General features: G+C 47.4%; 2 protein-coding genes across 6 annotated transcripts; both read left to right on the top strand.

Annotated features, from left to right (window-relative positions):
• The first annotated feature begins 100 nt into the window (after positions 1-100).
• ap4b1 (adaptor related protein complex 4 subunit beta 1) lies at positions 101-21338 on the top strand. 3 transcript variants are annotated; one of them, XM_030362772.1, is made up of 14 exons: positions 101-224; positions 460-577; positions 1888-2112; positions 3137-3267; positions 3635-3782; positions 4051-4339; positions 6001-6099; positions 6565-6676; positions 7204-7287; positions 11192-11295; positions 11640-11847; positions 13699-14010; positions 16613-16801; positions 20491-21338. In XM_030362772.1, the coding sequence occupies exons 2-14, from the start codon at positions 465-467 to the stop codon at positions 20886-20888; spliced, it is 2412 nt and encodes an 803-aa protein (XP_030218632.1). In that variant the 5' UTR covers positions 101-224; positions 460-464; the 3' UTR covers positions 20889-21338. The 3 variants fall into 3 exon arrangements, with proteins under 3 accessions (XP_030218632.1, XP_030218621.1, XP_030218640.1); XM_030362761.1 differs by having other exon boundaries at positions 16610-16801; XM_030362780.1 differs by lacking the exons at positions 101-224; positions 460-577; positions 1888-2112 and adding an exon at positions 2302-2366 and having other exon boundaries at positions 16610-16801.
• A 346-nt stretch (positions 21339-21684) lies between these two features.
• Positions 21685-26470, top strand: LOC115548411 (alpha-1,3-mannosyl-glycoprotein 4-beta-N-acetylglucosaminyltransferase C). 3 transcript variants are annotated; one of them, XM_030363053.1, is made up of 5 exons: positions 21685-22015; positions 22516-22619; positions 23089-23230; positions 24410-24664; positions 25001-26470. In XM_030363053.1, exons 2-5 carry the CDS (start codon positions 22533-22535, stop codon positions 25906-25908), a joined length of 1392 nt encoding a protein of 463 aa, XP_030218913.1. In that variant the 5' UTR covers positions 21685-22015; positions 22516-22532; the 3' UTR covers positions 25909-26470. The 3 variants fall into 3 exon arrangements, with proteins under 3 accessions (XP_030218913.1, XP_030218903.1, XP_030218921.1); XM_030363043.1 differs by having other exon boundaries at positions 21686-22019; XM_030363061.1 differs by lacking the exons at positions 21685-22015; positions 22516-22619 and having other exon boundaries at positions 23121-23230; positions 23743-24664.
• Positions 26471-26972: the final 502 nt, after the last annotated feature.

Raw genomic sequence — 26972 nt, 5'->3', positions numbered from 1 at the left:
TGTTGTTTTATTAGACTTGTTAACGTGCGTATATATCTATGTCTATATATATAAAAAACGTGATCTCAGACTGGTTGACCCTCCTGTCCACGAGAGGGCGACAGTGAGAATCAAACCCGGAACCCGAGCTGCAGCTCGGCTGTTATTATTAACCTCTGACCAGAAGAGCCGGTGGATGTTTACGGAACGATAATGTTTACAATCAAGGCATAAGGATCACTGATGTATGAAGTACATTTAGAGTTTATTGAAGCTATAAAACTGTTCTTGATCGCACACAGACCGTTAGTGTTTAGTTCGACTTTATATTCTGTGTGGGCTGAAAACTAAACTAGTGTTTGCGGTGTCTTCGGTTAGCAATGTGTTGGTGTGGTTTGGGGAGGTACTTGTGTATCTTTATTTTTCATTAAATGTTATACTAAGGACTGACATATGAAACAACCCCTTTGATGGAAGCAGCGGTCATGCCGTACCTGGGTGGCGAGGAGACGGTGAAGGAGCTGAGGAGAGCCCTGTCCAACCCCCACGTCCAGGGAGACCCCCTCCGCCACAGGTCCACCGTGCTCAGGGTCATCAGGTGAGTGTCCAGGGAGACCCCCCCGCCACAGGTCCACCTTGCTCAGGGTCAGCAGGTGACCTGGGGAACACTTCTCCTTGTTGTCATTTAGGAGATTCAGTCAGTGTTGGAGCTGGCCTCATCTTCAGTAAAGGGTTCATTAAAGTCTCATAGACATGTGTATCACTTGTTATATCAATATGACTTGTAAGAAGGGTGAATGTGTCCGTGTTGTATTCTGTTTAAAGATGACATATCATACCACCAGATGTGAGTCTAATTAGCCATTACAAGCCGTTTTGAAATTCCGCCTCTTCTGAACGCCTCGTGTCCACCTAGATGTATGGCGGATGATGTGCATTGCAACATTTACAACAGTCCACTGGGAATGTGTGTAGAGTCTAGACTGATCTATCCAGCACACATCTATGTAGACACTAGGGTTGTAACGGTTCACAAAAGTCACGGTTCGGTACGTACCTTGGTTTTTAAGTCATGGTACGGTAAGGGGAAAATAAAAAAAATCAGCTTGTTTGTCAACAACGGAGAATGGCCGTAGATCAGCAGCAATGAAAACACCAATAAACTTGGTTAAGGCAGTTGCATTTCTGAATTCCCAGACAGGGGTTGTTGAAATAGTGTGAGCTGGGTTTGCACAGCTCGTTTTTTTTTCCACAGCAGCAGTGATAGTAACACTTGGATGGTGCATTTTCAAATGCTTGTGCTAGGGATGTGCATTTCTGGCAAAAATACTCTTCGATATTCGCTGAGAAGTATTCGAATAATATTCGAAAATCGCTCAATCAAGAACCCCCCACGCACGCACGCACCTTGGATAAGCACACACACAATGACACAGGGAGAGGCTTTTATGATTTGTGTGAAATCAATCTGTTTATTTCAACAACTGCGCCATCAACATTCAACATCAAAATTATTTCAACGTGGGCTAAGGCAGCTAGACCCACAAGTTGTGAAGTCCCATGCAAGTCAACAGCATTGAGAAGAGCCGTGTAATAAATAACGATAGTCACATTCATTATTCGATGTTCTACGTGACTCCGACTATTCGACGATCGTTGCCCGCTATGTACGCCACATGAACGTACCGCGGTACACCTCTGTAACCGCTCCGAAGTGCCTGTACCGTGACGGTTCGGTACAAATACGTGTACCGTTACACCCCTAGTAGACACGCCCACTTTTGATAACAGAAGAGGCCGATTTTCCAAACGGCTTGCAATGGCTAATGACACTCACACCTGGTGGTAAAACGATCTCCCCTTTAATGTTCATCTCTCTCCCTCCATGTGTTCACGCGACCCCCTCAGGGTGATGTCGCAGGGCGTGGATGTGGCAGGTCTGTTCAGTGAGATGGTGAAGGCGTGCGCCACGACGGACGTGGTCCAGAAGAAGCTGGTGTACGTGTTCTTGTGTTCCTACGCCAGCCTCAACCCAGAGCTGTCCCTGCTGGTCATCAACACGCTGAGGAAGGACTGCCAAGACCCCAACCCCATGGTGCGCAGCCTGGCTCTGAGGAACATGACCAACCTCAGGTAGGACATGACCAACCCCGTGGTGTCTAGCCTGGCCCTGAGAACATGACCAACCTCAGGTAGGACATGACCAACCCCGTGGTGTCTAGCCTGGCCCTGAGAACATGACCAACCCCGTGGTGTCTAGCCTGGCCCTGAGAACATGACCAACCCCGTGGTGTCTAGCCTGGCCCTGAGAACATGACCAACCTCAGGTAGGACATGACCAACCCCATGGTGCGCAGCCTGGCTCTGAGGAACATGACCAACCTCAGGTAGGACATGACCAACCCCGTGGTGTCTAGCCTGGCCCTGAGAACATGACCAACCTCAGGTAGGACATGACCAACCCCGTGCTGTCTAGCCTGGCCCTGAGAACATGACCAACCCCGTGGTGTCTAGCCTGGCCCTGAGAACATGACCAACCCCGTGGTGTCTAGCCTGGCCCTGAGAACATGACCAACCTCATAAGAACATAGAGGGAACATAAGAAGAGAGATCGCTCCTTCCAGGGAGGGTTAGGGGGGCAGTAGATAACAGAATGGGCAGATACTGACGGCATAAACAAGAAAATCAGAGGTCAAGCTACATTTAGTTTTTGGAAAATAGAATATTCGTAATAAGTTAAACGTCAGCCATGAATGTGAGCTTGTCTGGTTATCTTGCTCGACAAATTGAACAAAGCCTTCATATCCAGGCAGCTGCGATAGTTGATGGTGTCATTCCAGCTCAGACCAGCGTGGGGGGCTATTGAGTAAGCTGGTCTGAAACAGACGAGGGGAGCCACTGCCTAATTTACAGCAGCTCTGAGCTGTCTGGTCATATTATGTACATACTCTAGCTATTACTCCATTAATGACTACAACCCAAGCCACTCTGTTTGAATGATATCATGTTTAAAGGAACAATATGGTGCTCCTTTAAATCTTTCGAGATCAGGATGTATTAGTGCTGAATAAATGCAATGCCAGTGAGAGAATGAATGCAGAATCGTGCTGTCGCCGCGGTCCTGAGCACCGTGTCTGATGAGGGCCTGTGTCCCCAGGTTGCCCAGCCTGGTGGAGTACGTGCAGCAGCCCCTGACGGCGGGGCTGAGGGACCGGGCGGCCTGCGTTCGGCGGGTGGCCGTGCTGGGCTGGGCCAAACTCCACAGCCTCCAGCCCCACGCCGACATAGGTGAGGAGGAGGGGGGGAGGGGATGGGTCACAGATACATGTGTAGATGAAGATAATGCTCTGTATGCCCCGGACATAGTGACCCGTACTATGCTGTAATTAGCAGCCCGAAAGATCACCTAACAGCATTGTCGCAGAAGTTTAGTTGAAGTTTTACGTCAAATAAATAATTTAAGTTTGTATATAAATTAATCCTTACACCACAAGATTTTCTGGAGTTAGTTTTCATGTTGTTGCGGAAACCTTGGCTCGAATCCATACTGTTCCAGGAGGAAGAGCCCGGAGACTTTATGAGAGTTCAGATGATCCACAGAACACGTTAACTGGTGCCTGTTGTGTGCGCGTGTCTAATGCCCGGTGTCTCCCAGACGCTGCGGTGGTCAACGAGCTGTACAGCATGCTGAGGGACAACGACCCGGTGGTGATGGTCAACTGTCTGCGGGCGCTGGAGGAGATCCTGAAGGAGGAAGGGGGCGTGGCCGTGAACAAAGCCATCGCACACCACCTCCTCAACAGGTGGGGCTCTGAGCGGACACAGCTAGGAGGGTCTTGTCCCCGGCCTTCTCTGGCCTGCCACCCCTCCTTCAGCTCAGAACATCTTTATGTACTAGAAATGTCCCTGTGGTCAGTAGGCCTTCTCTGGACCAATCATTAGGCTGTGGGCTTGTTTGGACCGTTATGGGACCATTTCAAACATTATTTGAAAACAGCATTTCAAATATCGACGACAAATATCGACAAAGTCGGCCGTCTCCTGGTGACCGATGTGAGCTCTCCCCTCCAGGCTGAAGGAGTGTGACGTGTGGGGTCAGTGTGAGGTGCTCGGCGTGCTGCAGCGCTACCGGCCCCACTCCGAGGAGGAGCTCTTTGACATCCTGTCCCTGCTGGACCCCTACCTGCTCAGCCCCAGCGTGCCCGTCATGGCCGCCACGCTGGGCCTCTTCCTCAGCCTGTGCTGCCGGGGCCTTCCGGCCGTCAGCCTGGCCGCCCTGCGGCGGGCGCAGGCCCCCCTGCTGGCCGCCTGTGGCAGTGCGTCCCCAGAGATGAAGTTCACCGCCCTGTGTCACGTCCAGGTAAACGAGCCCAGCTCAGGGCGCCGCCCTCCTGGTGACAGGAGGGATGGTAGACACACAATTCATTTACTGTCGAATTGTGTCTGAATGTGTGGTTACTAGTCCAGCATGTGGGCTCACACCTGGGGCCTCATTTATCCACCGTGCGTCGAGAAGGCTCTAAATGGAATCTTCTAAATTAAATTTAGGATGTGCTCAAGTACAAAAAAACGTATCAAACGTGCGCAAGGCAATCGTACGCACATCAGTAATGAACCTTGATAAATCCCACACGTTCTAAAGTACCATGTGCGTTCACGCTCAGACCATTTGTATTCAGAAACGCATCCCATTAACCATACATGGTCACAGACTTCCCTTTCCTTACTAAGCAAAGGGAAGGCTGGGGCCCCCTGCTGGAGCGGCTGTCCCCCGCGACCCGACCCCAGATAAGAGGTTTGAAGATGAGGATGAGGTCACAACGCATCCCTTTAACAACCGTGTGAATGTGTTCTCCCCCTCACCGCTTTAATGGCAAAGAGAACGAAGAAAATAAAGTTCTCCGACGCTAAAACGGAAAAGCTCATAAACGAGGTTGATTAAACCAAAAGTTACTTTTTGGTTCACTTAGTGCAGGAGGCATTAAGAATAAAAGGAAGATGCATGGGAAAAGGGATGCAGTTTATTCAGTTGGGTCAGAAGAGGGAAAACGATCGGAAGTTCAAAAAAAATGTTTTGACGTTAAACTTAAACGCAACGTTAAACGCAACGTCGGCAACTCGCCAAGCAGATCAGCGCAATCCTTGAAGACGCACTCCCTGCAGAGAGCACGGTTTGCCAAGTCTTCCCAAAACGCGCGATAAGCCATTGCACTACATTTCAAAACTTTTTCACAGCTGTCTTTTATAAGGGTGTGACACCAATTTGTGTTTTTAAAATTAGACAAAGGACTAATTGAATTTTTTCTAAGTAAAGGAAACGCGGGACATGTGGAGTGTGATTGCTCAATGCATACATTGACACTCTTAAATGCTTTGCTTTTTGATTGTAATATCGCTATTCTACCACTAGATTTTGTTCGTCTGCATGGCCAGAGCTGTGCTTATATTTACACACATTCCCAAGTATATGTTCATTTTGGTCAATTCCTTACTTTTGCGTGGTGTTGGTACTCACAAATCTGTGCGAAAGCACGGTTGATAAATGAGGCCCCTCGAGCGCGGGCTATTGGTGATAACATTACCTGCTCTACAGCCTACATTGTGTCCCTGTGAATGGACAGAATGGAGTTCTATGGAAAGTGTGTTTTGCTTCTGTTGATGCTAAGATGCAAATAAAAAGAGGAACAGAGACAGCCTGCCATGGTCCTCAATCAATTTCCAGTGTTGTGTTTGTTTGAACACATTTGCTTTGCAAATGAATTGCGTCTTACAGACCAAAGTCTACCTGAAGTCCAATTTTGCATCAGAGATTGGGTTCTGGAGATCTGGCTGTATATTACCACTTGGCTGGAAAGGCAATGCACAAACTAACTTCCACCTTTTCAATGGAGACGGGAACGGACCGCTCTCCAGGTGCGAGGAGCATTTATACAGAGGCCTTTTCATTTAAGTAGTAGAAAATCAAACGGCAATATTAAATATCAAATATCAATTCATATATCCATACCCGTGTTGTTCCAGCTGCTGCTGCGGTCGCTGCCCGGGCTGATGGGCGAGCACTACAAACGCTTCTTCTGCGGCTACGCCGAGCCGGCCTACATCAAACAGAGGAAGATGCAGGTGAACGCGCCTCAGTCTTCCTCCTGTCATCCTTCCCCCTTAAACAAGATCTCCCTTCACGTGGTGTTGATGAGTAGGAGCACCAAAATAGACAGATATCTGGTCACCTGAGCTCTTAAATACACCATCTTGTCATGCATCCCGATTGAAAGGAGGCAATAATCTGAGCGCACAATTTTGACTCTGTAGGCTCTTTATGATGCTGAGGGACTTTAAACTTTTAATAACTGTTCACTTCTGCTCTCACAGTAACACCCAGATATAAGGTGAGATTTCTTTTAATAAGGCACATTAGAGTCTCACTGGAATTCTTGCTTGCTACAACCAAACAACCAGAAGCCAAGGCCAATGCTATGCACGGCTGTCAAGTGAACAGATGTACGAATGGCTCATGCCTCCACAGAGCAAGAGAAAGCAAGGGTTGGGTGTGAGGATCTAACCCAGGGCTGCTTCCATGGGCTGTAGGTCCTGGTGGAGCTGGTGAACGACGACAACGTGGGCTTTGTGCTGGACGAGCTGAAGGGCTACTGCACCGACGTCAGCCCCGACACGGCCCAGGCCGCTATCTCTGCCATCGGTAAACACCCCTCCGTGTAGATGCCTTATCTGGGGCAGAAGAACTTTGAACTAGGGAGGTAGGCCTAAGAAGGACTACATATCCAATATGAAGTCATATTTATGACTTCTTTGAGTCCTGCTTTATGGCGGTACACAGTATCAGTGTCGCGCCATAAAGCAGGACCATATTGGATATGTAGTCTGTCCCAGGTGAACAGGTGAATGTTGCCTTGCGTCAAAGATTTTACAAGCCTGTCTAATCAGTCATTTGAGTGTACTCTCTGAAGCACTCTGTCAGCAGTTTGGACTGTCTCCGGCCTTTTGAATAGTGTCTCCTCGTTCATCTGCTCTGTTTTGTCCTTCTTATTTATGTTTTGTCCTTTTACTTATCTAATATTTTATTTTACTTGTCTATTATTTTATTTTATTGTATGATATTGTTTATATGTGAAGCACTTTGAGTCTGCCTTGTGTATGAAAAGTGCTATATAAATAAAGTTGCCTTGCATTGCCTTATTGTGTTTATTTGTCTGTCATGGTGTTCAGGCCGAATCGGGCGTAGCTACAGCGACCAATGCTTGGAGATCCTGACCGGTCTGCTGGGGCTGAAACAAGAACACATCACCTCTGGTAACACGCACGCACGTTTTTACGAGTGTTGTGTCCTGATTGCCCAAGGAAAGAAAGAAAAGATGTTAAGACCGATCCACAGCTTGACCATCTTTAAATACTGACTCACATGGTCTGGAGTCCTCCACCTCCATCGTGCAAATGGAGACTCGCAGAACCAAAGATGCCAGATCCCATTGGCACCAGATAAAAAGATGAGATGAAATCCCCACAAAGTTAACGGCGAACACTGAAGTTCTGCCAGCCGATATAGTACAACCTTGTTGTTTGTTGTCAATCCTTTGAAATCTGCCACAGTAGATAATTACGGCAAAAGGGGAGGAAAAATAAGGAAAATTATAAAAAGGCACATGATAGCAATAGTGTGGCTTGCCTTGGCACCACACTAACTTGACATTTCGCAGAAGGCGTCAAGCAGAGTTGCATGACGTCTGCAGAAGACGCATGTGAATGTTCTGAAGAAAATGCGTGTGGCTGCGCCAAACCTTCCTGTGCACATCATTTTGAAAACAATGGTATTCTAGGAATGATTTACAACTGACGGCAACTTTGTGATACTTTTTTAGTACCGTTGTTGTGTATAAGCGTTATAATGAGCGATTTTGTAAATGAAAGGCGCCACACAACGTAGCGTTATGCTGAGAGGTCCGGCTCTCTCTCTGCGATCCAGAAGGAGCTCTGCACGTCCACACACATCGTAGGGTTATGCTGAGAGGTCCGGCCCTCTCTGTCCAGAAGGAGCTTCACATTACCGCACACTAGCTTTTATTTCAAAGGTTTTTCAGCTCGCTTACTCTCTGCCTCCGACTGTTGCCGACGTTTGTTCTGTTTCCCGCTACTGTGTTGGTTTGTGTTTCTGTCGCGCCCATGTGGCGAACGTTAAGCAGCGTCAGATAGACGCCAAATGTTGCCGTAAAATAACGATACTAACGATGGAGGGAAATATCTATCGATGGACATTCCCTCTCGTCTCCCGATGTGCATCATATCCCACAGCCGTACCTAATACAGAGAGGAAGCCTTCCTTACAGGAGCATTGGATTAAATGCCAATGGTTCCATACACAGACTCTTCTCTGTGAGTGAGGTCAGCACACCCAATTTTCTCATGGCTACCTTAGCACTAGTGTTGCCAAGGGAAGCTTCTTTATGAGCTTGACCTAAGAGTAGACCAATGGCTCGCTCTGCCTCTGAAATAAAGATACTATAATAACACATGACTATGGGTTGTGACCTATTGGACGTCAGTGAATCGGGGTTGTACTGATTTATCCACAAACTAGAAGGCTTCCTCTGTAAGATGACTTTACTTCTGTTGGCTACTTTAGAACGAGACACTTCTACCAGCGCATTTCTAACACCAGAATTTAGCGATTTTTCTTGTGTCGTCCGAACCCTGATCCGGAAGGGTGAATCAAGTCTTATAAATATCTGATTGGCCATTTATGACCTCATACGAGCGCAGAGCTCCTCTTCCAAACTTCCATCATTATCAGAGCTCGCCGTTTCAGTTTTCTCCACGTTTTTTTCCTTGTCGTACAATAAACATGCGGTCAGAAGCTGTAATTGGGAATCCAAATCGTAATGTAGGGTTGTAGCATGTTGTAGCATGCTCCGGGTTGTTCCGCTGCACATTTCAAACAGCTCATCTTCAACTGAACACAATTCAGAAGAGACCTAATAATCACTGAAGTCCATGAGGTCGTAGTCAGCCTCTCTGTCAATGACAGGGTCGGTTCTCAATTCAGAACAACCGTCTAAATATGGGCTGCCACGTGCTTGCATCCCAATCCTATAGAAAAAGTACAATGTTATTTTTCCAGAACGGGTCGCTTAAGACCTAATGACATCCTTTAAGAAAGTATGCCACTTACTATCAAACATCCTTGCGGCAGTAAGTGGGCTTTCTTTTGACAATGAAACCATTTTAGTTCCTAACTTTAGTCGGCCTGACCCAAAGTGCCCTGCCACCCCATCCTCCACCTCCCGTGAAATTTGTCTCTGGTTCGGAACTCTTCGTGGTCGTCTCCACGGCGACGGCCGTGTCCTCGTCACAAGCATCAGACGGGAGAGACACTGTTGAGTCTGGGTGGAGATGTGGAGTCCTTGGGCTCACACACACACACACACACACACAAGACAGATAACACACACACCCCCTGGACTCACCGCCTACTGGACTCCCTCTCCCTCTCCATCCCTCGTTGCAGCACAGTATGCCGTGAGTGATGCGATGCGCCCGTTGGCTGCGTCCTCCTCCCGGGGTCTGAGCTGTGACACCTCCCCTCCCCAACACCCTTCCCCCCTCCCACATGTGTTTGTGATGTTTTTGATATGTTGCTTCTGTGTTGAGGTGTTTTTTGCTAATCCCTACACTGTGCCCCCCTTAAAGGAGCATAGTTTGGGGTATTGACTTTTTTTTCCCTCGTCACCCTCTTGTTTAGCTTTTTTAATTTTCTTATCTAACGCGGGCCGCATGTTTCTTTATTTAACGAGCGCCTGACAGTCTCTCCGTCCTGTCTCCCCACACTGTCTTTTATGTTTCTTGGACGGAATGTAACTGGTCTTTTTCGTTGCTCTGTAACATGTGCAATGACATCAAAGTTTATTGATTGAACTTTAAGCCCTTCCTCTTGTTGTTAATGATAGTGTTCATCGTTTCCGCCCACTGCATGTCTGCACTACTAAAGGACATAAAGAGGCTTGGAATGGAAAGCAGTTTAATCGAAGCAAATATCTAGTTCTGGGTTTGCTGCCAAGTATAGGTGTCAGGATTTGTACCCTTGATCACGTTGTAAGAGCTTCTTAATGGCTTCTGGAGCCGTCAGACGCCACCTTTTATCTGTTCAACGTGATCAAGGTTGATCTGCCAACGTTTAGGACTGCGTAACTACTGTTGACGGCTTTCAACTACTGTTGACAGCGCATGCGCTACCGCACGTATATGTCCCGAGCAATTATTATTATTTTTTTAAAAAAAAAAATTTTTAAATTTTTTTTTTTTTTTTTCTTCACCCCTCGCGATCGACTGGGGATCTATCGGCGATCTACTGGTAGACCGCGATCGACTGGTTGGGCACCCCTGCCTAACCCATCTTTAGCATAGGTTACTCCTGACCAACCTTTACGAAAGGAAAGGAGATATTTGTAAGCCATAATCCTTTACGGCGGCAGTATTTATAGCAACCGGCCACCGACAAAGTTTACCGACTCTCCACCAAGACGCATGAGAGACGTGGTAAAGCAGAGAAGAAAAGAAAAGGCCAACTTCACATTTAAGAAAGACTACTGGGGGCAGTTGATTTCAACATCAACATAAGTTTAGCCTCTTTTTTCACATGTGAATTGGGATTCAAGTGGCCTAAAATATTCCCGTTGTGTGTGTTTCTCAATGTTGGCCACAACCTAATTGAAATCAATACGACAAGAACGCATGGATCGGAAGAGCGCTTGTTGCAGTCTATCTTCGGACAATTTGAGTTTCACGCTAGATACTTACGTCAGCAATAATCGCCGTCGCGCAATGACGTTGGTTAGGAAAAGTGGAGTCTAATTCATTTTAAGCAGTGCTGTCTTTTCCTATACTCGAAAGGAAGCACCTTTTTAATCCCGATTAAGTTTTCCACAAAGGTTACGGAAAGGTGGCATAAAGGTTAGGAGATTTAATCCACCCAGGTGACATCTTTGCGTGTGGAGATGCCTGGTTTAAGCTGTGCCCATTGACCAGTCTACAACATGTGTTCAGCCCCCAGCCAGCCTCAGAGTCCACTCAGACTCGGCCATGTGAGGCTGCTTCAACCAGCCATCATCCACACACTCCTCTCTCCAGTGGTGCTCAGACCATGAGGGAGGGCCCTTGTGTGGGTGTGTCCCCAGTGACTCTGTGTGTTTGGTTTCCTCTCCAGTGGTGGTGCAGACCATGAGGGACCTCGTGTGGGTGTGTCCCCAGTGCAGTGAGTCTGTGTGTGAGGCTCTGGAAGGCTGTGAGGACACGCTTCAGGACAGCCAGGTGGGTGTCGAGGCAACGAAGCGTTTTCATACATTTGATTTCCTTGAATGATTTCAAAAAGTCAAAATGATGCATGCCGGGTTCTTCAACCAGAACATATGATCAAATTAACCAATGACACCTGCTTCTCTTTTCTACTTGCCTGACATTACATTTAGATTAAGTCATTCAGTAGACCTGTTATCAAAAGCCACTTACAAGTGAGAATTGTAGAAGTGCATAAGTGTGCTCCTGATGTGGGAATGGTTGCTCTCCTGCTCTCTTGTGCCCTAACCAGCACTCTATCACTAATCGCTCTCCTCCTCTCCTTCCTCCTCCTCCCCCTCCTCTTCCTCCTCCTCCAGGGCAGGCAGGCCTTGCTGTGGCTGCTGGGTGTGCACGGGGACCGTGTCTCCAGCGCCCCCTACGTGCTGGAGGCCTTCGTGGAGCAGGTGAGGAGCGAGATGGCGGCGGGCGTGAAGACGGAGCTGCTCACCGCCACCATGCGGGTGTTCCTGTGCCGGCCCGCTGAGACACAGGACACCCTGGGGAGACTGCTGCACTACTGCATAGGTACCGTCCCGACAGGGGCTGGGTCCCTACAGGTGCTGGGTCCCTACAGGGGCTGGGTCCCTACAGGGGCTGGGTCCCTACAGGCTGTTTTCAGCTGTTTGCCTCCCACTTCTTGCTAATGCTCAGATGTTTCCCCTGATCCCCGTTCCCATTTGATTTGCTGAAGCTGCTCGTAAAGAGGCTGAATCTGCCGTATCGAATCATCCTGGGGATGAGGCAGTGGCTAGCGGTGATCTTTGATATCGCTGCTAGCACACAACTAGCGAATCAGCGCGCTGTGGAGGGGCGGACTAGCGCCACGAGACTGCCGCCAGCCGATGTAAGGCGACTTATTGCATCTCGCGCAAGCACAGTATGTTCACGCAACTGTGTAGTTGGCATTAGTCTTATTTTCTGCCGAAGGGGTTGGCCAATTGGCTGTTTTATTGATTCTTGGCGGTCTGTAGGCCCCTGTAGGGTGTGGTTGGTAGCAGGTTGTGGTTGGCTGTAGGCAGTGTTGGGGAAGTTACTCAAAAAAAGTAATTAGTTACTTATTACTAGTTACTTCTGTAAATTGTAATGAGATTACTTTACTTACTGCATTACTGCATTTCAAAAGTAACTTCACTACTTATTACTTTACTCTCCGGTTTCTTCATTTACTGTAGATAAATGGACAAACATCATAGCCCTATCGTCACTTAGTGTTTATTGTATAAATCTATACAAAGTAGCATATAAAACCATATGAAAGAACAATATCCCTGTCTGCAAAAAGAAATGCACAAACAACAGGATAAAGTAGGCTATGGTGAGGTCAATCAGTAGCAACACACAAGTTTCAAAACACAGGCTTTGGGAAACATGAGTACAAGAATGACGTGGTCAATAAAAAATATAAAAAGGTCACTTTATCCCATACAATTAAAACAGAAATGCAATTAAGTGGCAGTGACACATGCTGTTACTTTACGTGGTCCAAAGGCTGAATGAAACCGATCTATTTCGCAAGCTATGACATCGTAAGTTTGTCTTCCTCTCACCCTTTTGCAGGCAAGAGCAGCCCTCTCAAGTTTTAAAGTAATACTGTCTATCCAGTACAACGTCATTCATTCCTAAGTAACTTTTGTTGTTGGCGGACCAAATGTCCGCGGGGGTCGACACATGATCCAGAGAGGACTCGAAAATTATTTTGAGCTTTGATTCCATGTCGGTATAACAGGAAATGGGAAAATGTTTTCCCGTCGGATGTTGGCTTGCGAGTCGCAGGTATCTTATCTAGTATTTTTCTAAATCTGGGTGATTCAATAGTCGACAGGGGAAGCATGTCTTCTACAATGAACCCTGCAACTAGCCTATCTTTCTGTGTCACCTGCTTCTGCGCTCCATCACTTGAACACTCCTTCGCACAAGCAGCTACGTCACTCAAATCGATCGCTATGGCAACGTGCCGAGGCAAGCAGGCGCTGCAGACACAGAGGCAACACGCACGCACGCACGCACGCACCACAACAGATCAGAACTTTACACGCAGGCAAACACGGCTTGGATTAAGCAGGAAAGAGCGTTACTATCGTCTAGTAAAGTAGTGTAGTTACCGATATTTTAAATGTAATGCGTTACTTTGCTTCGTTACCCAAAAAAGTAATATCGTTACAATAACAATATTACTTTTTGGGGAGTTACCTCCAACGCTGGTTGTAGGGCAGGGTGCTGTTGGATGTAGGTTGTGGTTGGTTGTAGGGTGTGGTTGGTTGTAGGGTGTGGTTGATTGTAGGGTGTGGTTGGTTGTAGGGTGTGGTTGGTTGTAGGGTGTGGTTGGTTGCAGGGTGTGACTGTCTGTCTGTATCTTTGTATCCCCATGTTTTCCAGAGGAGGAGGCAGACATGAACGTGCGGGACCAGGCCCTGCTCTACTACCGCCTGCTGCACTGTGGGATAGAGGAGACACGCTCGGTCCTGCAAGGTCGAAGGTCGGACCCATCTCTGGGTGTCCTGATTGGCCGGCCCGCTGAGCCCGTCAGCCAATGGGCGCGCAGCTTCAACACGCTGGAACCCCTGAGACAGTGCAACGCGGGGGCCGAGTCGGCCCCACAGGCAGCCCCCTATCACCTGGCCCTCGACCCTGAGCCAAGCCTCGACCTCTGTGACCCCCTGAACCCCAGCCAGGACCGACAGGAGACCGGTGAGATGGCAGCTCTTCACCGAGGGGTGGCATGGGACCAACACAGGGCTCATGAACATCAGGATGGTCCTGCTGCTGATGTACCAGGACCCAGCAGGCCAGTGAAGGTCTACCACCTCCTGGTACCAGTAGCAGACCAGTGAAGGACTACCACCTCCTGGTACAGCAGTAGCAGACCAGTGAAGGTCTACCACCTCCTGGTACCAGTAGCAGACCAGTGAAGGTCGACCACCTCCTGGTACAGCAGTAGCAGACCAGTGAAGGTCTACCACCTCCTGGTACCAGTAGCAGACCAGTGAAGGTCTACCACCTCCTGGTACAGCAGTAGCAGACCAGTGAAGGTCGACCACCTCCTGGTACAGCAGTAGCAGACCAGTGAAGGTCTACCACCTCCTGGTACCAGTAGCAGACCAGTGAAGGTCGACCACCTCCTGGTACAGCAGTAGCAGACCAGTGAAGGTCTACCACCTCCTGGTACCAGTAGCAGACCAGTGAGGGTCGACCACCTCCTGGTACAGCAGTAGCAGACCAGTGAAGGTCGACCACCTCCTGGTACCAGTAGCAGACCAGTGAAGGACTACCACCTCCTGGTACCAGTAGCAGACCAGTGAAGATCTACCACCTCCTGGTACAGCAGTAGCAGACCAGTGAAGGTCGACCACCTCCTGGTACAGCAGTAGCAGACCAGTGAAGGTCTACCACCTCCTGGTACCAGTAGCAGACCAGTGAAGGTCGACCACCTCCTGGTACAGCAGTAGCAGACCAGTGAAGGTCTACCACCTCCTGGTACCAGTAGCAGACCAGTGAGGGTCGACCACCTCCTGGTACAGCAGTAGCAGACCAGTGAAGGTCGACCACCTCCTGGTACCAGTAGCAGACCAGTGAAGGTCTACCACCTCCTGGTACAGCAGTAGCAGACCAGTGAAGGTCGACCACCTCCTGGTACCAGTAGCAGACCAGTGAAGGTCGACCACCTCCTGGTACCAGTAGCAGACCAGTGAAGGTCGACCACCTCCTGGTACAGCAGTAGCAGACCAGTGAAGGTCGACCACCTCCTGGTACAGCAGTAGCAGACCAGTGAAGGTCGACCACCTCCTGGTACAGCAGTAGCAGACCAGTGAAGGTCGACCACCTCCTGGTACCAGTAGCAGACCAGTGAAGGTCGACCACCTCCTGGTACCAGTAGCAGACCAGTGAAGGTCGACCACCTCCTGGTACAGCAGTAGCAGACCAGTGAAGGTCGACCACCTCCTGGTACAGCAGTAGCAGACCAGTGAAGGTCGACCACCTCCTGGTACAGCAGTAGCAGACCAGTGAAGGTCGACCACCTCCTGGTACAGCAGTAGCAGACCAGTGAAGGTCGACCACCTCCTGGTACAGCAGTAGCAGACCAGTGAAGGTCTACCACCTCCTGGTACAGCAGTAGCAGACCAGTGAAGGTCGACCACCTCCTGGTACAGCAGTAGCAGGCCTCTGCCAGCGCTTCTAGCTGAACATCGGTCAACGTTTTCAGGGGCTGGTGTACCCTGCCGCTGTCTGGAGTCTTTTGCTATAAGGTGTTTTAGTAAACACAACAAGACATGTCTGTAGGCCTGTTTGCGGATTAACATTTGACAGGCCAATACTTCACAACAATCATTGATATTTGGTTACGTTAATATCTACAGTGGTAGGCATACGTTTAGGCACCCATGCTAAAGTTTACTAAAAAGAAGAATAACAATTCATCTTTTGGAAATTAAGCTTAATGCCTTAATGCCTTAAAATTAGGAATAATCCAACCTTTAAGGACACCAATTTGCTTTGTGAATGAACGATGTATCGTAAATAAATAAATGCTCTCCATTAAAATACAGGGTGAATAAGTATAGACACCCCTATGTTAAATTCCCATAGAGGCAGGCAGATTTTAATTTTTAAGGCCATTTATTTCATGGGTCCAGGATACTATACATCCTGATTAAATTCCCTTAGCCTTTGGAATTCAAATAGCCCCACATCATCACATGCCCTTCACCATACCTAGAGATTAGCATGGTTTTATTTCAGTTAGCCCATTAGCTGGTTTGATTTGCATTGAGAAATCATCAGGCTAACTAACAGCTATTAGGCTAACTGAAAAGAACCATGCCAATCTCTAGGTATGGTGAAGGGTAGGTGGTGATGTGGGGCTATTTTAATTCCAAAGGCCAGGTGACTTTATCAGGATGCATAGGATCCTGGACCCATGAAATAACTGGCTTTTAAAATAAAATTAAAATAAAAAATTAAAAAATATATATATATATTTTTTTTTAATTAAAATAAAAATCTGCCTGCCTCTATGGGAATTTAACATAGGGCTGTCTATACTTATGCACCCTGTATTTTAATGGAGAAAAAATATTTATTTACGATACATTATTCATTCACAAAGCAAATTGGTGTCCTTAAAGGTTGGATATTTACTCATTTGATTAATTTAGACATTAAGATCAATTTCCAAAATATAATATTTTTATTCCTCTTTCTAGTCCACTTTAGCCTTGGTGCCCAAACTAATGCCTCCCACTGTATCTGTGGTTCTTGTCTTCCTCGTCTGTCCACCCTCATTCCTCAGCAGCAGCAGAGAGTGTGAACCTTCTGCTCCCCGGCCCCTCTGCTGGGCCCCTGGCCCCGGGCCCCACCGCCGGGCCCCCAGCCCCGGGCTCTGGGGGGGGGCAGCTCGGCCTGTCCCTCTCCCCGGCCCTCAGCCCCCAGCAGTTTGAGCACTTGTGGCTGGGAGGCCCCCAGTGCCCGCATGGAGAGCCAGGTAAAGGAGCCTGCTGCTAATGTCCACCAACCGGCTTAGGTGGAGTGTGTCTGAGGTGCGGGAAGTGAGTTACTCTTGGATTAACCTGCCAGTCCTGTTTGACCTGTTTTATAGGTCAAACAGACCTTTATTTTATCTCTTTGAGAATTGGTTACTGTTACAGACTGGAGATCAGTAAGATTTGTATTGATTTTTCTTGTACAATTCAATAGTTAAATAAAGATTTTATATCGATTCATGCATCAATTCATCTCAACACAGGCGTGGCCTGAAGGAAAGAGCAGTTTATATGTTTTGTTGTGTTGGTCATACGATAGAATGATTTATTGCTTGTTTAGTGAATAATACAGAACGTAAGGAACTTGAAAAAGACTAATTGCATACTAAATCAAAATCGCAATATTGTTAGAAATAATCGCAATTAGATTATTTTCCCAAATCATTCAGCCCTAGAATTTTGCAGGCTGATCTATCAACACCTAAAAAAACAACACAAAACACTCACTGTGTTCACATGGGACAGCTAGATCGGATTAGGACATATACCGATTTTGCTACTCGAACGAACTGTGTCACTTGTTTTGAGTGTACATGGCTTTTCTGACAATCTAATAATGGCCGGAGCATGGCTGACTCCGCTACGCTAAATGGCGCTTGAGCCATTTCAACAAGAGGTTATAGAGCCAACCGCTGACCTTTTTACACCAGCAACAACAAACCAGCAACAACAAACCAGCAACAACAAACCAGCAATAACAGACTCAGGCAGTCGCGGCATTCGAGAAAGATGTTTTCAGTAGACAGCTGTCAGTTCACTTGGGTGATTCTCTGAATTCGGTGCCCTTTGGGTTCTCTGGTTACTGACAAATATACCACAAACAAATGTGTTTCTGAACATTGCAGTTGATGAACTATTTGAACCTCTGAGAAAATGTGTTTTCCCACCTTAGGCATGAAATCCGAAACATTATTATGAATTTCTTTGTCACTTAGGTTGTTTTAAATTCAACCCCGTAACTGGACAATTTGATACCTGTATGAGTATATTTCTGAAACATTGAAATTAATTATTCTAGTGCCTTGGTATCACCTGTCCCTTGTGTAAATTAACTTATTGTAAGTATATTTTATTTTATTCCAAACAATAATAATTTGACAGTCAAGTAGGATATGGCAACTTAATGTACAAGCGGTCTTCATAAATCATGAAAATATACTCTAACATTAGATTAGGTTTGTGTATTTTTTCTACTTGTCCTCCAAACTTTGCATACAGTTCAACAAACATGTATCTAATATTTGTTATGATTATCAAAAAATTAATGACAATGTATCAAATAATGGGGTTGAACACACTAACAGGGTTGAATGAAAGACACAACATTTAATCAAATTTAAATTTACTTCAATTGATTCATAAAAACAAACAAGAGGAAAGAAACATATCATTAGGTATGTAGGCTAATATTTAACAATGTTTAAAAGTAACATCGCATTTAGATTTAACAGATCTGTCCTATGAGAATAAAAATGAAGAACGTCAGCATTGGCTGAATGCTGTATAAAAAATCGATCTCAATGGATTCATTTAAAAAATGTTACAATTAAAATCACACACAGTCACACTCTTAACTACAAACATTAACATTAAAATATTTCCATATGTTCTTCAGAGACTTCAATATAATTAATCTGTCATCTGCAATAAAAAAGTACATTCTATTCTAGAATCTGGGAACTGAGCGTGAACTCAACAGCTTCATCTTCGATAAAATATAATCTGATCGAAGTGTCTGTCTAGGTGAGGGCCTTGAGCTCATAAGCATTGCTGATGTCCCGGCCACGGCTAATGAGGTTGTCTGCTGATCTCTGTAAGGCAGCACCAACACCATCTGGAGCTCCTTTGTCGTGACCGGATTTGAAAAAATTCAAGGTTCCTCTCATTCCTCTCGTCCAGCTCTGTACTGAAGAGAAAAAAGTTTCCTTTCGGCCCATCGCTAAAGAAGTGCAAAACAGACACCTTTGGGTGAGTGGTCTGCACATCGTCCAATGCAGGTTTCAAATGTTCCCATGTGGCAGCTGGACTCTTGTTCTTGGATGGTGAGATGGAGGTAAAGCAGGTTGGCTCTTGGGTTCCACCAACAAAGCTGGGAAGCATGTGAAGCGTGGCCTGTTGGTGGGATGATACAAAGTGTACTGACTGAATATCATTGCTGTAGTTACAAGAAAAGTTCTCAGAGAAGTCAATGTGGATAAGGCATTCATCATTGACCATGCAGCTGTGCAATCCACGTAGTAAGCATACTGTTGCCTAATGTTGAAGAGATGCCTTTTAAACTTAGTGAGGTGTGTGTGGAACCTATCTGCAAGCTCCTCGTGACTGCTCTCAATGGTTTGTTTTACTGTTATTTTTTCTCTTGAGAAGAATGTCTTCACCCTGCTCACCAGGGATTTATCAATGTACCAAACAGTGTTGTTTGCTTGTCTGGCGGAGTTATAACTCGGGTCTTCATTCTTACACAAGGTCTTGCGTTTCTTTGAAAAGCCTGGTGCTTTCCAAGACCGCAGCCTTTCTCAATTCTACCATTCTTGTACTTCCTCTTATGCAGGGCTTGCATTGCATAATGCAATGCATCTTGAATCTCTCTCTCAGGAGTATATGGAGGCACGGCCGTAGCACCAAATCCTGGGCCCCTATACTATAGGTGCTGATGGACCCCCCTGCGCCAGGTTGTTGACGGGGGGGGGGGGGGGTCCGGAGCGATTGTTGACGGGGGGGGGGGGGGGGGGGGTCCGGAGCGATTGTTGACGGGGGGGGGAGGGGTAAAAAAAAAAAAAGGGTAACATAAAATATATATATATTTTTTTTTTTGGTCATGGGCCCCCCCTCTGCCTTGGGCCCCCCCACAACTGTCCCCTTTGTCCCCGCAGTCCGACGGCCCTGTATGGAGGGGTTAGAGGCCCACTGTTGTCAATCTCAGCTTTCCTTTTCTGTCTTTCTTTAGCCTGCCGCCACTCCTTCCACTTACTTCTTTGAGCTCTCTCGCCCAGGTCATGGATTGATTTTTTTCTTCCCTGCTTCGGTATCTTTTTTCCATCGCTCATGCTCTTTCCTGAAGTATTCTTCCCTTCTCTGTGAATCTGCATTTCTTCTCGCCCTGTACTCTTTTTGCCTCTCTGCTCTCTGGGTTGTATCGTAGCCTTATGGACTTCGGTGAGGGTTTCAGTCCATCTGTGCACGCCACCTCCCCAACAAGCAGGTGCGCCTGCAGCCAGAGGGGGCGCCAATATGCCAATTCCCCACACATGGTACGGTCCTGCGCCCAGGACTGCTCTGGGCGCAGAAGATATATATATTTTTTTATATGCTCCTGGCGCCCCCCACCTAATTTCGCGCCCCCCACAAATATAGCGGGGGCGAACCTGGGCGGCTGCCCGGTTCGCCCGTGCCTAAAACCGCCACTGCCATCGACCATTAAGGCCGTATATCTAGTGTGCACATAAAATGTGCCATTATTACCTAATCAGGTCAGGTCATCATCCTGTGTGTGTGTGTGTGTGTGTGTGTGTGTGTGTGTGTGTGTGTGTGTGTGTGTGTGTGTGTGTGTGTGTGTGTGTGTGTGTGTGTGTGTGTGTGTGTGTGTGTGTGTGTGTGAGACTCCTGCTAACGGGCTGCTGTTGCTCCCTAGGTGCCAGGGAGGAGGAGGAGGAGGAGGAGTGTGTCTGCGTGCAGGAGAGGATGGGGGTCTCCCCCGCCCTGCAGTGCTCCCCCCCCCCACAGCTTCAGGCGGCGCTGCAGCGATCCCACATCCAGACCATGGCCTTCACCCCGCCACACACCCTGCCCTGGAGGGTCTACCTGTACACACACACCCGCTGGGGGGGCCCGGCGCCGCGGGGCCCCACCCTGGTGCTGGGGGAGCTGCTGTACACCGGGGGGGCGGAGGACCAGGAGGGGGAAGGAGAGGGCGGGGAGCGGGGGCTGAGGGTGACGGCCAAGCAGCGGCCCCGGGACGACGAGGCCATGAAGGGCTTCCTTCAGGTCCTCAGTGGCGCGCTGCACACCTCTTCTACAGGGAGCTGTTGAGCTCACTCCGAGCAGGATCCCACACACACACACACACACACACACACACACACACACACACACACACACACACACACACACACACACACACACACACACACACACACACACACAGACGTTATGGAGGGGGATGAGGCTACTAAGTAGTGATTCTTAGTCAAAAGCTGGGTGAATGCAGGGCCTTTACTTAAAGGGTCCTCCTATTACACCACCAGGTGTGAGTGGGATTAACCCTTAGCTGTTTGAAGGCCGATTTTCAAAGGCTTGCTATGGTTTATCAGGCAAATAGAACAATACATGAATGTGAATGGTTTGGTCCTGCAAAGTAAAAACACAGGAGACACCATGTTGAAGCACCAAGTGGGCCATTGGCTGAAACACCTTTCATGAGAAGAACCCATTTGTTGTGAATAAAGTTTATTTCAGTGAGCAACACTGTTGAATGAGGAAGTCTGTGAAAATATTATTGAATCATGCAATATGACGGATGTATGACACATTAACATTAATTCATGTTTTAAATCTGTTGTATTCTAGTTCCAGTTTAACATCAAAGAATATAACTACTATTAAACCGTTTTTTTCAAACCAATATGTTACAATATGAAATTCTGAAACATTTTAAAATAAATAACACACACATACCGATATTTATGCACACGAGGCTGCTTAATTTACCGGAAATGTCTCCTCATGTCTTAACTGAATTGAGCATGCACTCAGCTCGGAGAACTTCTCAACCCCTGGTGTTTATACAGTTGTATCAGTTTACAATTATTAATTTATTTTGGCTTCGGGCATGGGTAAAGCTACATTCCGAAACCATAGCACCTCTTTGGAGTTTGAAGTTACCTTGGTTATCTGGTGTGTGGTGGACAATAAATGTCATTTGCGTGGACTTATGACACCAGGCTCCAGAGAGTGGCGGTGTGTGTCACTGGACTGGGACTCTCACCGCGCTACCGTAATTGCTTCTACTGCTGTCTCCAGCTCCCCGTCTGACAGCTGCTGCTGGGGAGGAGGTGTGCTATAACTTCATGAGCGCCTCACTGAATATGACGACGATACACTTCTGACACCAACACATTTTTCTACATCGCTTCCTGAACACACACAACACGCTGCTTGTAGGTAAGGTTGTTTGAATCGAGTTTCTCCATCAATGTGATTATAATTGTGTTCTGGAGTCTTTAACCCAATCGATTTTGACACTTGAAAACGTTTACAGTAGCCTACACCGTTAATTACAACACTAATACCATGTTAGAATTGTATCAGCGTTGTAATTAACGGTGTACTCTGATTAGTTGGAAATATAGATAGTTCTTTTTTTCAATAAACAATACAATTGTTTGTAAATACTATAGGGAATCTTCCAGTGCTCTCTAACACACCTCGGCCCTCACTGTTGTCTATTCTTCCTGAAACATATATTTACAGGATTAAATCAACTATTATTTGCTGCATTGCTGACTGAGTTAAACACTAACTACCCAAGTCACTGTGTGTGTGTGTGTGTGTGTGTGTGTGTGTGTGTGTGTGTGTGTGTGTGTGTGTGTGTGTGTGTGTGTGTGTGTGTGTGCGCGCGCGCGTGTGTGCGTGCGCGCGCGTGTGTATGAGCGCACAGGTAGTTCTCAGGAGGACATGCGGTGTTCTTTGACCAAAGTGTTGGTTGGGTCCCTCCTGCTGCTCACCGTCTACCTCCTGGGCCGGTCTGACCTCCTACTGACGGTGAGCGCACATTGTATCCAGTGAATCGAACAATGAATGTCTACTTAAAACAAATAAAGTTAATGCAGGATGACACATAATTGTAGCGATACACAGATTTGCAATTGCATTATATTTATTATTTTTATATCTATCTCTGGCTCTTTTTTATAAGGATTTTTTAAATATGTGCTATATTGCTCACTTTCTATTTACTTTTATTGACTTATTTTGTTTACTTTTATTGTCATTTTGTTGTTCCTCAACGTACTGTACAGTCTGTTGCTACTGGAAACGTGAATTTCCCCAAGGGGATGGATATTTATTTACTTTACTTCCTTATTTTAATTAAAAAATGACCCTGTAGTAAGCCACAAGTCAAATATAACTGAACTTGATTCCCTGCAAAACACAGCCAGGGGTTGAGTGCTTGCGTGCACAATTTATGCATTTTTTCTCTCATTTGTAATTTGTATTGCTCGCTCCACAGCAACCGGGTGAGAGCGCGTCAGAGCTGACCTGGCCCCTCGCCAAGAGTGAGGGCGCTAGTGCATCCTGGGTAGACGGGGGGAACTACCTGCCGCTCAACGTGTCCTACCGGTTGCTGGCTGGAGTGCCCGCAATCAAACAGCGTGAGACGCACACACACACACACACACACACACACACACACACACACACACACACACACACACACACACACTCAATCCTGGATCCCGCACCACTTAATGGGAACCAGACCAGTCTCACCAGCTCACGCTTCATTTGGTCTGGATGCCCTCCCATACAAAAATATTCCTGCCTGGTGGCGCGAGATAGACCGACCAACCCCAACCGTTTGTCTAAAGTGAGGCGGGGTCAATCTGATTACGGGCCAGAGGAGCACCGGAGAGGCATTTTAACAACAACAACAAAGATGGCTGATGCAGACCGGCGTGCCGATTCCTCTGCTTGTCTGTTTACAATATATCCGTGGCTTAGTGCTGCGTCCCCCGTTTCGTTGCTCTGATTGGTGCAGGCCTTTCCGATTGCGTGCAGAGGAATTATGGGCGATAACAGGCTAGCCAATTGCAGGCTGAGGGCTATACCGCTTTTTACAAATCAAAAATTCTTAAAGACTCATACATAGGGGTCCCCTCCACAGGGAGAGACCCCCCTCCATCCCCCTCTAAGTGGACCACCACGGCCCCTCCAAAGGTGGAGATCACCCTCACGGCATTGCAGTTGTATTTGGTGCAAGGGAATACATCCATGGTGAGCTGGTGGGTAAAACTCTGAACGCTGAAGGTGTACGAGGTCAAGCCCCGCAGCTCCTCTGCTGTCCAAGTGGCCACCGTGCAGCGCTGCTTTGACCTTCTACCAAGGGCTGAAGGGCAACGAGGGGAAGTTGAGCTACTCATGAAATGGCAGCCATTGACTCTCACTAAGTTAGCTTCAGCTTTTCAGAAAAACGGAACCAACTATACAATAAGAAGTATTTTTTACTTCTCTATCACACAGAGAGAGAGAGAGAGAGAGAGAGAGAGAGAGAGAGAGAGAGAGAGAGAGAGAGAGAGAGAGAGAGAGAGAGAGAGAGAGAGAGAGAGAGAGAGGACAACGGGAATTTATTGACATGAAATCGACATCCGAAGATTGGTTTGTAATTGTTGTAAAGAAATTGTATTGTGTAATTGTCGAAAATAAAATAGGTAATTAGCAATATTTTTTCTTAGTGAAGGCTACATCGAGAGTGAGTGCATTCATGTTTAACCCCCACACAAACACACACACAAATCCATGCCGAGCCTCTACACCTCCCGTCCTCCGCCCAGGGTTCCTTACGATCGGTCTGGCGTCGGTGAAGAGGAAGAAGGGCAGCTACCTCCTGCCGACCCTGGCTTCCCTCTTCTCCCAGTCGTCCTCCAAAGAGAGGGCCTCCATGGTGGTGGTGGTGCTGCTTGCTGAATTTGACCCTGTGTGGCGAGGGGTGACGCTGGACGAGATCAGAGCTGCCCACCCCTCCGAGTTGGACAAGGGCCAGCTTCTAGTGATACACGTACCGCCGCAGTTCTACCCACCCCTTACAGGTACAGATCTGTTGCCCCAGACCACAGAGTTACATATACTGGGACCACTGAGTAACATAGAGGGGGCCCCAGACCACAGAGTAACATAGAGGGGGCCCCAGACCACAGAGTTACATATACTGGGACCACTGAGTAACATAGAGGGGGCCCCAGACCACAGAGTAACATAGAGGGACCACAGAGTTACATAGAGGGGGCCCCAGACCACTGAGTAACATAGAGGGGGCCCCAGACCACAGAGTAACAGAGCGGGGGCCCCAGACCACAGTGAGCACCTTACGTGACACAAGTCCCCTGCTCAGTCTGACCTTGCCCCCCGCCCATCTTCTCCTGCAGCCCTGAAGAGGAACTACAACGACGCTCCGGAGCGAGTGTCCTTCCGCTCCAAGCAGAACGTGGACTACTCGTTCCTGATGCACTACAGCAGCAGCCAGGCCACCTACTACCTCCAGCTGGAGGACGACGTCATCTCCGCCCAAAGCTTTCTCTCCACCATTCACAAGAGCATCCTGGAGCGCCAGGCGGTCCACTGGGCCCTGCTGGAGTTCTCCAGCCTGGGCTACATCGGGAAGCTCTACAAAGCGGCAGACCTACCCCTCCTGGCCCGCTTTCTCTTCCTGTTTTACCAGGAGATGCCCTGCGATTGGCTGCTCACTCACTTCCGCGAGCTGTTGGTCCAGAAGGAGCAGATCCTTATCAAGCCCTCCCTGTTTCAGCACATTGGGGCCTTCTCCTCCTTCAAGGGCAACGCCAACCCGCTGAAGGACATGTCCTTCGAAAAGGATGTCTACTCCAACCCTGTGGCCGACGTGTACAGCGATATATCCGTGTACAAGGACCACGTGCCCCGGCTGGCGTGGGAGGCAGGGGAGGGGTACTTCTGGGGGCGCACACCGGAGCTTGGAAGCTATCTGACGGTGGTCCTCAGAGCGCCGGCCGTGGTGACCAGTGTGAGGGTGGTGACGGGCTTTGAAGGGAAGGACGTCCTACTGTTTGCTGTGGTGGAGCTGGGCCAGAACGTTGAGACCACAGTGAGGGGGGAGAAGAGCTGCAAGGACTTCCGGCCATTGGGGATTATGAACAATGGAATGTTTGAGAAGAAGGCTCTGGAGATGGAGTTTGGCTCCTCTACTTCCTGTTTACGGTTGCGAGTCACCGGAAAACATAAAGATTGGATAGCAATTATGAAAATTAGAGTCACTGTCAAGACCGATCTGCACACCAGCCTTGTGAATGGGAGCTGAATTTGCTTGTTTTATTATTGAGCTTATGATACAGACTTGGATATATATTTTATAGTTTTATAATGCAATTTCCTATGGCATCGTTGAGAGAATCCCACAGCCGGGTGTCTGATGGGTGGGATCCAATTTAACCATCAATAAGCTAAGCTGTGTCCCCAACATGGTTGATTAAACATTGAATAGTTTTGTATTGAATCAAGTGCACATTCCAGTTATTGTCCGATATTGTTCAAAATGCTGCCATTGTTTATGGCTTTCCCTGTAAACCATGCATGGTCAGGTTATGTGTTTGGGGCCAGTTACTAAATTGTTATCTGTTTTCTCTCCATACACTGGCCCATATTGTTTTCCGTTATCAGACAGTGCCATGGGCATATTGTTGAATGCCCATTGACTCTAAAAGTCAAGTGGAAACAAATGGAAGAAACGGCCCATTTTGGGTTAGATGTTTCACATTTTCCATTACCCCGTTAAAACCCAAAGCGAGAAAATGGGCCAATGTCCCCAAAGCAGAATGAAACTTTAAATATGTGATTGAGTGGCATTAAATAATAATGATGGAGCACACTGTAAAACTTTTCAGCAGGTTCCCCACGATCATATACATACAGCTAGCTTGCTGTAATCTTAGCATACAGCATTCCGCTGATATATGACAGTAATCTACTGGCAGCAAAATGAAAGGCCTGTACTGGACGCCTTGGGGTCTTTCATATAACTTGGTTTGTGGAGATAGCATGACATTGAAAGATAGTTTTCAAGCACGTTAGCATTTAGCTTCTGTATGTAGCAATCACCTAGCCTTTTGCCATATAAACGGGGGTCCAAACTCACAAAGGCCCGATATATAACAATCATATTTACAATCGCTTAGTCATTTTCTTTAATTGCCACTTTGGCACCCCTAACGCCCCTCAACTACAAGGGCAGCCTTTCATTTCAATGCCCACCACTCTTAAGGCTTCGTTATTGTTCCACGTAATGACTAAGCAATCGCTTCGAAACAGTCGTGAACCTGTTTTGGTTCTGCATCTGGTTAACGTCAGGTAAAGAAACAATAAAGA

This window comes from Gadus morhua, chromosome 1 (genome assembly GCF_902167405.1).
Source record: "Gadus morhua chromosome 1, gadMor3.0, whole genome shotgun sequence".
Classification (NCBI taxonomy): Eukaryota; Metazoa; Chordata; class Actinopteri; order Gadiformes; family Gadidae; genus Gadus; species Gadus morhua.
Note: the sequence above shows the minus strand (reverse complement) of the source record. Positions and strands in the feature narration are given on the sequence as shown.

Coding starts and splice junctions, on each gene's coding strand:
- ap4b1 (XM_030362761.1), top strand. CDS start 465: ATGCCGTACCTGGGTGGCGAGGAGACGGTGAAGGAGCTGAGGAGAGCC. Junction 578..1,887: donor ACCGTGCTCAGGGTCATCAG/GTGAGTGTCCAG, acceptor CGACCCCCTCAG/GGTGATGTCGCAGGGCGTGG. Junction 14,011..16,609: donor CCAGGACCGACAGGAGACCG/GTGAGATGGCAG, acceptor CTCATTCCTCAG/CAGCAGCAGAGAGTGTGAAC.
- LOC115548411 (XM_030363053.1), top strand. CDS start 22,533: ATGCGGTGTTCTTTGACCAAAGTGTTGGTTGGGTCCCTCCTGCTGCTC. Junction 22,620..23,088: donor GGTCTGACCTCCTACTGACG/GTGAGCGCACAT, acceptor CTCGCTCCACAG/CAACCGGGTGAGAGCGCGTC. Junction 23,231..24,409: donor AGTGCCCGCAATCAAACAGC/GTGAGACGCACA, acceptor TCCTCCGCCCAG/GGTTCCTTACGATCGGTCTG.